Below are 13,247 nucleotides of genomic sequence, written 5' to 3'. Positions count from 1 at the left end.
GTTCCGCCACCCGTCTTCAGTGCAGCCCCAGAGCCGATGCAGATTGGAGCCATTAGATCTGCGTTAACTCCAGAGGAACGGATCAGACGTCGCAGACTCAACCTCTGCCTTTATTGTGGACAAGCAGGTCACTTGCTTCGGGGTTGTCCGATTCGTCCAACGGGTAAGAGGATTTTCAAAAGGGACTTTTCCGGTTGCCATGTTCCCGTGCCTCTTCTGACTGTCTCTTTGTCGTTGCAGTGGGGAGACAAGCGGGTAGAGCTTCAAGCAATCCTTGATTCTGGGGCCAGCGGATGTTTCCTGGACAATAAAGTGGCGCTGCAGTTCCAGATCCCACTCCAGTCCAAAAAGAATCCTATAGCCCTTCGTGTGGCAGATGGTTCCCTGATTACCTCGGGCCCTGTGGTGCAAGAGACTGTCTCACTTTTTGTTGTATTAAATAAAGGGCATGCTGAAGTCATGAACTTTGATGTAGTTTCTTCGCCTCTATTTCCCGTTATTCTGGGTCTACCCTGGTTGCAGAAACACAACCCGTCCATCAACTGGACTACCGGTGAAGTGAACTTTCTCTCAAATTTTTGTTCTTCCCAATGCATTTTCTCTTTCAATAGAGTCTGTTCGTTGTCTCCTGCTTCCGAAATTCACAATCTTCTTCCTCAAGCTTACTGGGAATTCACGGACGTTTTCAATAAGAAAGGGGCAGATAAGTTGCCTCCTCATCGTATTTATGATTGTCCTATTAACCTTCTTCCAGGGGCCCAGATTCCTTTTGGACGAGTTTATCCGTTGTCCGAGTCTGAACTATCGGAACTACGTTCTTACTTAGATGAAAATTTAGCCAAAGGCTTTATTCGTCAATCTTCTTCTCCAGCAGGGGCTGGGATCTTCTTTGTTGAAAAAAAAGATCATTCCTTAAGGCCGTGTATTGATTACCGGGATCTGAACAAGATTACTGTGAAGAATCGTTATCCACTTCCTCTTATTCCTGAACTTTTTCAACGTTTGGCGGAGGCTAAGATCTTTTCTAAACTGGATCTCCGTGGCGCATACAATCTCGTCAGAATAAGAGAAGGTGATGAGTGGAAGACGGCTTTTCGTACACGTTATGGGCATTTTGAATACCTAGTCATGCCCTTTGGCCTTTGCAACGCTCCTGCAACGTTTCAACATTTCGTCAATGATGTTTTCAGAGACTTCCTAGACATATTCGTTATCATATATTTGGATGATATCCTTGTTTTTTCTAATTCCTTGGAGGAACACAGATCACATTTAAAGAAGGTGCTGGCTCGTCTACGTATTCATCAGCTTTATGCCAAGATTGAGAAATGTGTCTTTGAACAAACATCTGTGGACTTTTTAGGTTTTCTCCTTTCTCCGCAGGGAATTCAGATGGACTCCAGAAAAATCTCCGCAATTCTTGATTGGCCAATTCCTTCTTCCAAGAAAGCTGTCCAACGTTTTATTGGTTTTGCCAATTTTTACAGGAAATTTATAAAGAATTTTTCCCAGGTTATTCTGCCAATCACTGAGTTGACTCGTAACAATCAAAAGTTTTGTTGGTCACCACAAGCTCAGGCGGCCTTTGAGAAATTGAAGGCACTCTTCACTTCAGGCCCAATTCTTCATCATCCTGACGTTTCCCTTCCTTTCATCCTGGAAGTTGACGCTTCGGAGCTTGCGGTGGGTGCTGTGTTATCACAAAGAGCGGGGTTTCAGGAGGATCTGCATCCTGTTGCTTTTTTTTCCCGTAAACTGGCCAAGAGCGAATGTAACTATGATGTTGCTGATCGTGAACTACTTGCCATCAAGTTAGCACTTGAAGAGTGGAGATATCTCCTTGAAGGATCTAAACATCCAATCCTCATCTTTACAGATCATAGGAATCTAGAGTACTTACGTTCGGCCAAGAGGTTGAGACCCAGACAAGCAAGGTGGGCTTTATTCTTCATGAGATTCAATTTTCATCTTACATATCGACCTGGGTCTAAGAATGTTAAAGCAGATGCCTTGTCCCGTATGTTTTCTTCTGAAGACGAACCGTCCTTGGTTCCAGAAACAATTTTAAACTCTAATAATTTTCTCCTGCTACAGTCTACCCTGGTTGATGGAATTAAAGACGCTTCCTCAAATCTCTCTGAACCATCGTTAGTTTCCAAGGAGGGTCTTCTTCTTCATCAAGGTAAAATTTTTGTTCCTGAACCTATGCGCTTAGAGGTCCTCAAGAATGTTCATGATTCTAAATTGGCAGGTCATCCAGGTATCAAGAAAACTATTATCCTGGCTAAGAGACTATTTTGGTGGCCTGGGTTGGCTAAGGACTGTTTTCAATTTGTTTCGTCTTGTGAAGTCTGCTCCAGGTCCAAGGACTCTCATTCTCGGCCTATTGGTCTTCTTCAACCTCTGCCGGTGCCTTCTCGTCCTTGGGGTTCGGTTTCTTTGGATTTCATTTCTGATTTACCGTTGTCTTGTGATTGTTCCACGATTGTCGTTTTTGTGGATCGCTTAACGAAGATGGCTCATTTCAAGTCGTTACCCAGACTTCCTTCTGCTTCTGAGACTGCTGATACCTTCATTAAGGAAGTGGTAAGGCTCCATGGTCTTCCGGATGAGGTGGTGTCGGATCGAGGACCATAATTCACTTCTCAGTTTTGGAGATCGTTGTGTGGAGCACTCAAGATTTCGGTGTCCCTTTCCTCTGCCTTTCATCCCCAGTCCAATGGTCAGACCGAACGAACTAATCAGACCCTCGAGCAATATCTGAGATGCTATTCTTCATACCTCCAAGATGACTGGGTGAATCTTCTTCCCTTAGCCGAGTTCGCTTATAATAACTCCCATCATTCTTCAATCAATCAGTCCCCCTTCTTCGCAAACTATGGTTTTCATCCAGTAACTTTTCCCTCTGCCATTGCTTCTGACATTTTAGTTCCTGCTGTCAAAGACCGATTAACCTTCTTATCCGATAATCTTCAAAAGATCCAGGAAAACATGAAGCAAGCCCAACAAAATTTCAAGATGTATGCCGATCGGAGACGGAGAGGGGACCCAGAGTTCAAGGTGGGTGACCGTGTTTGGTTATCAACTGTTAACCTTAAGCTTTCTTGTCCCAGTAGGAAGTTGTGTCAGCGTTTCCTGGGTCCCTTCCCTATTATTCGCCAAGTCAATTCTGTGGCCTTTCAACTCAAACTTCCAGCTTCCTGGCAAATCCATTCAGTGTTTCATGCTGCTCTTCTAAAACCAGCCTCAACATTCCGATTCCCTGGGCGTTCGACTCCTCCTCCGCTACCTGTGGTGGTCAACGGACAGGAAGAATTTGAGGTTGAGGAGATCCTGGATTCCAGACTAAGAGGCAAGCGGCTCCAGTACCTGGTGAGATGGAAGGGTTACGGTCCGGAAGAAAATTCCTGGGAACCAACGTCGAATATCCACGCTCCTGAGTTGCTGGAGAAATTCCATAGAACTCATCCTGGTAAGCCTTCTGGTGGTCGCGTCCTGAGGCCGCTCCTTGATGGGGGGCAATGTGAGAACGCATGCTTGCGTCCTGTCCGGCGCAGGCGCGGACGCGCTAATGCGCGTCGGCGTCTGACGCGGGACGCCGGCGACGGTCGCGGACGCGGAGGCGCCGGCGATGGTCGTGGGCGCAAGGACGTAGGCGGAAACGCCTGTGATGGACGTGCTGGCGTCAGCTCCGCGACGTCAGCGCAATGACGCCAGTTTGGCGCCAAAACTCCTGTATTTAAACCCAAACCAGATTAACATGCATTGCCTGGTTATTAGGTTATTTGACTGAAACCCTAGCGACTCTGAACTTTGGATTCCTGATTATTGACCCTTGCCTGAACCCGGACTTTGATTACTGCCGCCTGTCTCAACCTTCTTGCCTGTTTACCGATTACGAATATTGCTGCCTGCCTTTTGACCTCGGATCTCCTGACTACGCCTTTGCCTAATCCCTTGTACTTCGCTGAACGTCTCACTGGCTACTCTCCACAACCCTGCTCCCTGTTCCACTCCAGGTGGGTAGCGGTTGTGTGAGGCGCTTGTGGGTTCATTATCTTCTGCTCCAACCTCTTCTACGTCTGGATTATACTGGTAAGTCCTGACATAAAACCATGCTGCAGCAAACTCATAGTATTATGATTTGCTATGAAGTCCAGTATCTTATCCTTTATTAACCCTTTCGAAAAGCTTTCCTACCACTGACGTCAGACTAACTGACCTATAGTTTTGAGGCTGAGAACTGGATCCCTTTTTGAATAGTGGCACCACATTAGCAATTCGCCAGTCTCTCAGCACTATTCCAGATCTCAAAGAATCCTAAAAAATTAAGTAAAGAGGTTTGGCAATCACAGAGCTAAGCTCGCTATGTACCCTGGGATGAATACCATCTGGCCCCAGACCTTTGTTTATCTTAACATGTTCTAGTCTCTTTTGAATTTCCTCATGTGTGAACCATGCATCATTAGTTGTATTACAAGAATTGGGACTATCAAGAAGGAAACCTTCATTACCTGGTTCCTCATTTGTACAGACAGACGAAAAATATGTGTTCAGAATCTGCGCTTTTTGTTTTGTTTTCATCAACCAGCTGATCCCCTCTGATATCAAAGGTCCCACCCCTTCCTGCTTCATTTTTCTACTATTAACATATTTAAAAAATAATTTTGGATTCTTTTTACGGCTTGCTGCAATATCCTTTTCCATATCAATTTTAGCTTGCCTAAATAGGTTAGGAACACCATTCCTAGTAGAAAATATTTCATTAAAGCCTAAACTGGGCAAAGATTAATATTTTCCTTCCAAAAATGTTTTGTGCTTCCTAAACTACTGAGACCAGACTACACGGAGTGCAAGGTTAAAACATTTTACCCTTGCATTTTCATTTACCCATACAAATTAGTTACAAATTAGTAACTAATTAGTTACAAATATTTCAGTGGCAATCAGAAGAAATCTCTAGTATGACACCATCTAGGATCCAAGTCCAACTACTTTATGTGGTGCACAATAGATATTCTTATGCAAATATAAAGGAAAACAATTGCATGGTTAATGATTTGGCTACTTTGCTATTACTTTTGCTTAGATAGGGATACAGTTTTTGTAAATATTTTTTACTGTGGTCAAGTAATTATATTAAATTCTGAGTTATAAGATCATTTCAATCAGAATATTTATACACTTCCCAGTGGACATGCAAGTTAGATAACATAAAATTAGAAGAAGGTTTGCACTTCAGATGAAAAACCATTATTATTTCCAGTGAAAACATTTGGGCAACAGAGAATAATCTGCAAAGAATAGGATTACTTTGTAGCTCCTGAGTAATAACAAAATTACTGATACTAATACAAACAATACATTGATCATGTAGGGATTCCTCTTATTAACATATTGCATCAATAATTCTGCCATGTTCATGGCTCTTCATATACCAGAGATCTATCCATACTAGTCCAAAAAGTTTTTGGGCATTACTCTTATCTCAGCCTCTAGGGATGATTCTAAGTATTGGCGGTAGAAGTCACTGGACTGTCTGTTAAGATATGTGCTCAGAGAAATGTTGCCATTTAGATTTAATCATGCAGAAGTAGACCACATTTTTGCCCCTGCATAACTTCATTATTCAGTAATGGGTAGTAGAAAATGCATGACGATGACTTAGTATTGCTGTGGAATTTCAAATAATCATTAAGAAATGATTCACTACAAAAAGTTCTTCCTTTACTTCTACCAATTTTATCTTCTTGTGTGCTAGTTTGTGACTGGTTCAAAATACAGTCAACCTAGGTTCTTGAGTGGCTATAAAATGCACATTTACAATATATTGTTGCTCAAGATAATTTAACAAGGATTAAAATACTGTAGTTGTAGTAAAAATAAACATAAAGCCAGAAGCCAATGCGTGGCCCAAGCCGGCTCCTATATATCACATGGGTGGGGGGCATGTTGAGAAGAGAGCAGAGCAGAGGGCACAAACAAACCTAGGAGTAGGCAGAAGAATCTTTAAAAGTTACCTGCGCTTTTATGCCGCACTAAATAAATTTAAAGCAAGGGTCTCACCCTGCTAGCATTACCTGTGTGCCAGTGAACTTTTTTCCTTCTACATGACATTGGCAGGTCCGAGTTGGAGTACTTTTTTATTCAGACTTTTAACACTATTGGAGTTTATTAAATCATGAAAAATCCTACCAATCTGAAAAATCCTACCAATCTGAAAAATCCTACCAATCTGAAAAATCCTACCAATCTGAAAAATCCTACCAATCTGAAAAATCCTACAAGAAAAAATCGTACTTTAATAAGTAACCCCCTTAATTTTTAATATGTTAAAGCACTTTTATTTTTCGGTGTTACTGTTCCTTTAAAGGAGAACTAACAGTTATTTAAGAATAAAGCTGGCCATAGACGCAAAGATCCGATCGTACGAATCAACGTACGATCGGACTTTCCCATCTCCTGAACCTCCACTAACCATTCAGATCAAAGTCTTTACCATTCCGATCAAATAGAACAGATCACCCAATGTTCTGCCCCTGACGGCAATCGTACGATACTTATGTCTGACAACACTAGTGACAGTCTCCCTCTGAAAATCGTACGATCGGCAATACACGCAGAGATATTATCGGCAGCCGACAGAAATTTTCTAACCTGTCCGATCGACCAAACGACCGATCTCCGACGGACGAAAAATGTCGGGACTCTCCACACACGGTCCGAAAATCGTACGAATCCACGATTCGTATGATCGGATCTTTGCGTCTATGGCCAGCTTTAGGCTAAAAATGCTGTACAGTTTATTTTGGGATTCTGTAATGGTGACCACAGTCCTTTAGCAGTGAAGATCTGTGCCTCCAGTAGCTCCCCATCTTCTTTCAAAGCACATGCTCTATGATGCTGTTAGTTACCTGAGCTTAGGGACCAAGTAGCAATATACTGCATATATGAATCAGCCACAATACAAGGCTGATTAGTAATTACTTCATATTCACATTGCATGGCAGCTCAAAAATCAGTGCGTTCAGCATCAGAATTTCATAAGCACCCCTTTACTCTCAGCTTATATGACATATAAATCCCTAAACTTAGCTTCTCAACAGCTGCCCAGAGTGCACTGAACATGTGCACTTTCACTGACACCCCTAACAATATCCAAGATAGTGACCACTATCCACAACTTTAAAGTTCTGACTCATCACTGTTACAGAGATTCTGAAAATTTAGGCTGGGGCTGTAAGTCCAGTCTGTAAAACATGACATTACTGTTAGGGTTTACTTCCTTAATTCATTCAAATATGGCACTAACATACCTCAATGGATTAACATATCAATGGCCTTTTGCAAATAAGTGGCAGCTAAAAAAACGGTGTACAAATTTGTGTAAAATAAATGTTGAGTTTATCACAGTGTGTGTAATTGTACACCGTTTGAATGCTAGATGTGATGTTGTTATTTTACATTGCTTCTGGTGGAAGTGACTACAAGAAAAGACGGGTAAAAATTTTACGTAATTTTTTTTTTTACACTGCAAAGCCTGGTGATGTGTGTGTGTGTTATCTTGCTGTGTTATACACAACATAATAAATATGCCACTATGTGTTTATATTTTGTGTTTTCATAAAATTAAATCTTTTTATGGTTTTTTAAGTAAGCAATTATTTTATGTGTAAAAAAAGAAGCATGCCAGTTAGTTTTATTTTTGCTCTGCCATTATGTCATTATCCAAAACAGTCATCAATAAAAAAAAATGCAATATCCCATACAGACAGTTTTATACTGATTTGCTTTCCCCATATAATAATTAAACAGTACCTTATACTTGTACTTTCCTTTAAGTAGCATTAGTCTGTGATGATGGTAAATCAATTGTATTGATTTTTTTTTGTTTACATTTTTTAATAGCTTTGTGTTACAAATAACAGAAATATTACTTATCAGTGAAAAACCAGGTCCTAAGCAATGCAGATAAATGAGTTCATATCTCTACAGTTTATTGTCGGCAAAGTCTTATAATTTAATTATATTCCATTCCAAATCTGTTTTCATGATTAGGAACGCCTACTAATGAGCCTTTTACCAAGAAATGTTGCTATGGAAATGAAAGAAGATTTTCTGAAGCCGCCAGAAAGAATTTTCCATAAAATATACATTCAGAGGCATGACAATGTTAGGTAAGATGGATATTACTAGGTAAGAAATTTGAAAGTTTTACTGATTCTAAATCGTCACTTGTGATGCATCCACTTAGTCAAGTGATTCAATGTTGCTGTTATTATTATTGTGGCAGTATGTAACCACAATGTCAGCTTTATTCAGCTATGAGACAGAGCACAAATATCTTTCAGGTTAATCCATTTTCCTAGACATCCTTTAATGCTCCCTGTACTGGTTCATAGACACTTTTAATGCCAGTGTAGATTCTGCATGTATCTTTGTCAGTTTTTTTATTTAAATCGATGAGAAAAACACACTGGCCGATGGCAGGAAAAAAGTCAAATATTCCATTTTGGAGCAACTGCACATATTCAGTAATAACTGTTATGCTTACAGCTCCATGGAACCCTAGCTGACCTACGCCACTGGCAGGACTCTAAATGCTACTTGCGCCGGCATGCACTTCTACTTGCACATCATGAGTTAGCGGGCATGTTGCCCGCAAAAGGAAAACTATACCCCCAAAATGAACACTTAAGCAACAGATAGTTCATATCATATTAAGTGGCATATTAAATAATCTTACCAAACTGGAATATATATTTAAGTAAATATTGCCCTTTTACATCTCTTGCCTTGAGCCACCATTTCATGATGGTCTGTGTGCTGCCTCAGAGATCACCTGACCAGAAATACTTCAACTCTAACTGTAACAGGAAGAAGTGTGGAAGCAAAAGAAACAACTCTGTCTGTTAATTGGCTCATGTGACCTAACATGTATGGTTTGTTGGTATGGTTGTGAGTACAGTGAATCCTACGATCCCAGGTGGCGGCCCTTATTTTTTAAAATGGCAATTTTCTATTTATGATTACCCAATGGCACATACTACTAGAAAAGTATATTATTATGAAAATGGTTTATTTACATGAAGCAGGATTTTACATATGAGCTGTTTTATGCAACATCTTTTTATAGAGACCTACATTGTTTGGGGGGTATAGTTTTCCTTTAACATTGCACATTTTGCAGCATCCAAACACTAGTGGGTGTGGATACTGATCCTGAACTATATCTTTGTGTCTCGTATACTGTAAAGACCAACACATGTTCTTATGAGAGAAGACATGTTGGTCCAGATTTTTCTCACAAATAACCAATAACAGATTCTGATTTCTGCAGATCATCCTAAGGCTTTTACAAAAAATAATCATAGATTACATTTTGCATTGAGATTTAATATTAATTGGCAGTTTATCATAAACCATTTATTTTTATTTTGCACGGAGAGTTAATATAAATAGGCAGTTTATTATGAACAATTTATTTGGTAGCATCCAGAGCTAAATTAGTTATATTAAATTAGTTACGTTCCGATTGCTTCTTGGAGTGAAAATTTATCATGCAATGGCAGAGTTTAATCAATCAATTGATGTTTAATAACCTTCGTATCCCATCAGCATCTGCTTTTCTCCAACATGCTAGATAAAACCCCTGAACAGTGCTGCTCTAGCCTAGGTTAAGATATCTGGCACTAGCACTGTCTGTCTAAAAAATAAGGAAGAGCAATGGGGACAAAACACTAAACTGGATCTATTTCTGAGCAAGAAAGTTGATTAAAGTGATACAATTAAACAGAAAAAGAGGCAGGGCAAGGAAACTGCAAAAGAACTGGATACAAAGCACAACCACAACTGGACAAATGAAAAGAGTGAGTTAATTAAATCATGTTAAACAACACAAGAGCAGAAGGTGATACTGAGAGCAGATATACTAGACGAAATAGAGCATCATAGGCGATTGAGAAAAACAGATTTTTATAGATATGGGCTCCTTCTACTCTGACCTTTTCCAAATCTAGCTTCTCAGATCACCCCAAAAAAAGCTGAAAAAATTATCATCCACACAGTGCATTATATCATCTGCTGTGTACATCTATAGCTGCTACTTGGGCCGTATATGTATGGTATATGTAATAAGTTGCTTTGTTACACACTATAGTTGTTACAATATAGTGTGATAACAACCTAAAATACAGCCTCTGAGCCTAAAAGCAAGGATCCATTTAGTGTTAAGCTGGCACTACTGTCTTTACAGGCTCATGGCTCATGACATTTAAATGATCACCATGCTGCCAAAGGGCTCCTTATACTTTTTCTAGAACATCAGCATTTTGACATAATCAGCCGTTAATCATTATAAATTATATATAAAAATAAACAGTATAATTTAAAATTAAAAGGTACACCATCAAATCATGACTAGTGATGGGTGAATTTGCGAAACGCATTGAAGTTAATGGGTGTCAACATTATTTTGACAAACCTCAATTGCGACGCCCGCAACAATTTTTATACACGCGCCTATTTTGTCCAAATGCATTAAAGTCAATGGGCGTCTGAATAATTTTGGCACGCAACAATTTTTATGCACACAATTATTCTGACACGCTCAGATTTTTTAGACGTGCCAAATTTTTCGTGGACAAATTTTCTCCGCAGTTTTGCGAATTTATTTGCCCATCACTAATCATGACAGAATCCCTTTAATTAGATGGTGTCATTCAAATATCTATGTATGTAACTGTAGGATATCATAAGAAAATTGAAAATGTCTTTCCCAGAATCGCTACAGTACAGGGTACTATATTAAAAAATAGCCGGTAAAAGTTTTCCAATGTGTCATATACAGTATAACACGTTATTGTGACTGCAGGTTTCAAGTTGTCACTATGTTCAATTGATATCTATTGCCAAATTAAATAAAATGTTTAAATAAATGCTATAGTTACTGTTTTGCTATCTTGAGCTAAATGTGATATACATGTGAAGCCCTTTTTGCCTTTACATTTGCTGATCAAAAACCTGCACCAAAACACTGGTCTGCTCTGACCTGACCAGTACCTAACCGTCATCATCATGTTAGGTCTTCCATTTGGTTTCTTTTGTAGAACATATATGTGTGTGTTTGTGTGTGTCTGTGTTAATATACTGCATATTCTTCATATTGTAGAATGACAAGAATATTATTAGCATTGAAAATTATAAGCATTTCCTTATGACTGTGTAAACAAGTGTATCAAGTAAAAAGTCTGTGGACATACTGCTTCATCCATCTGTTCACCATCTGTTATGCTCCTGAAGCTGATATAGTTAATTATTTAGTTATAAAAGACAAGGAGTCAAATCTAAATCCTCAGGCTAAAACAGAAAAGAAAATACATCTATCAGATATTATATGAATGGTTTTAAAACGCTTTGATTTTCATTTTATATACAGTCTTTTGCTCTATTTGATCAAAGCATTCAAGTAGAGCACCCCATTCCTAAATGCAACTTAAAACGTCAACTTCAATGCCCAAGTATAGAGCACCCCATTCCTAAATGCAACTTAAAACGTCAACTTCAATGCCCAACTAACTCGATAAGATCTTCGATTTGATTTTGTCTAGCTGAATTTCTTGCTAACAGGACACTGAACTCCTTCACAATAGTATATAGGCAGTTGTATGGAAAAAAATTGTGCAGATTTGTCTAAACAATTTAATGTTAAAATTAAGCTGTACTGGGTGTAAGACATTCTATAAAATGTTTTTTGATTGTATGGTGGTAATATGTATTTACATTTATAGATATTGGATACCTGATTACAAATATAATAACATTTTTCCTCTTTTCAGCATTTTATTTGCAGATATTGTTGGTTTTACCAGCTTAGCATCCCAGTGTACTGCACAAGAGTTGGTTAAGCTTTTAAACGAACTTTTTGGAAAATTTGATGAATTGGCTACAGTAAGGATGATTTTCTTTTACTATTACACATTTTTAATGTTAATGAGCTTTTTAATATCATTGCATTTAATGGTAATAGTATTTATTTGTGGTTTATTGTGTGAAATTCAATAAAAAATTGGCAGTTAGATATAACTTGCTAATGATATTTATGAAATAAGCTTTACTTTGCATGTCACTTCATACAAAAATGAGACCTTTGTGATTTGTAAACAAAACCAATGCTTTCACATTACTGCTTTACTGCTATTACACTTGTTAACTCCAGCCTCAATGGATTGTTTGTCTAACCTGTGGATTACATTTATGCATATACACGTATATATAATATATATTAATATATAGCCTTTCTATCATTTAAAAATACAATACATACATATGATTAATACCATCCATATTAATAAAAAGATCAGTTCAACTACTCAGTTCAACTACTCTCAAGAATTTATAAAAAAGCACTCCCATCTTTATAAAAATATCCCTTTTCCTGGTTGGAGTAGCAGCATCAGACATGCTATTAGGGGGTTATGTATCAAAGTAAGAATTTATCTCAGTATGTTTTTTTTTACAAAAATCTGACTTTTAAAAAATCAGGAATTTTTCGTGATTTTTGCATTCGGAGTATAGTTGTAAGGAACTTACCCTGTTGGTCTAGCGGCAGCGGGGTCCACGCTGCGTCCTCGGCGTGGACACCCGTCGCGCTGCTTCCTTCTCCTGTGCCGGTTTCCTCTAGGGTGGGCGCCGCGCGCACGTTCGTTATTTAAAGGCGCAGTCGCAGTCGTTATTTAAAGGCGCAGCGCGCAATTGGCGCGAAATTCAAAGGTATATAAAGCCCATTCAGATTACAGGACCTTGCCCATTGTTAGGTTCAATTAGCTTGTTCCTGGGTGTTATTCTTGTGATTCCTGTCTTGATCTGCTGTGTTTGACCCTTGCCTGCCTGTTACTACTCTGACCTATCCAATCCTGAGACCTTTGCCTGTCCTCTGACTATTCTACGATCTCTATCCTGATTTTGGCCTGTCTGATTATTCTACCTGCTTGTGCTGGCCCGGCCTGCCGGTTCCTGGTGGCTTCCTATCTTCCAGTATCCTTGTAAACAGTCGTGCCCCATTGCCTGCCAGAACTTATGCCTTGCACCTCTCGTTAAGTTCAGGTGGCATCTGAGTAAGCTGAGGGCTACTCCCGAGGCCAAAGGCGGTCACTTAACTGGTGAAGTCGAGCCGAGACCAGGGTGCTTGGCTTCTGTTCTGGTGTAGGGTGCCGACCGTGACAATAGTAAATAACCCACCAAGTGTA

General features: G+C 39.3%; 1 protein-coding gene across 3 annotated transcripts in view; it reads left to right on the top strand.

The window, feature by feature from the left end:
• adcy1.S (adenylate cyclase 1 (brain) S homeolog) overlaps positions 1 to 13,247 on the top strand; it is a 142,869-nt gene that overhangs the window by 26,532 nt on the left and 103,090 nt on the right. For all 3 annotated transcript variants that reach the window (XM_041567580.1, XM_041567579.1, XM_041567581.1), the window contains exons 3-4: positions 8,059 to 8,177; positions 11,838 to 11,949. In XM_041567580.1, the coding sequence (XP_041423514.1) occupies positions 8,059 to 8,177; positions 11,838 to 11,949 (231 nt within the window). The remainder of the gene's footprint in view (positions 1 to 8,058; positions 8,178 to 11,837; positions 11,950 to 13,247) is intronic.

This window comes from Xenopus laevis, chromosome 6S (genome assembly GCF_017654675.1).
Source record: "Xenopus laevis strain J_2021 chromosome 6S, Xenopus_laevis_v10.1, whole genome shotgun sequence".
Classification (NCBI taxonomy): Eukaryota; Metazoa; Chordata; class Amphibia; order Anura; family Pipidae; genus Xenopus; species Xenopus laevis.
Note: the sequence above shows the minus strand (reverse complement) of the source record. Positions and strands in the feature narration are given on the sequence as shown.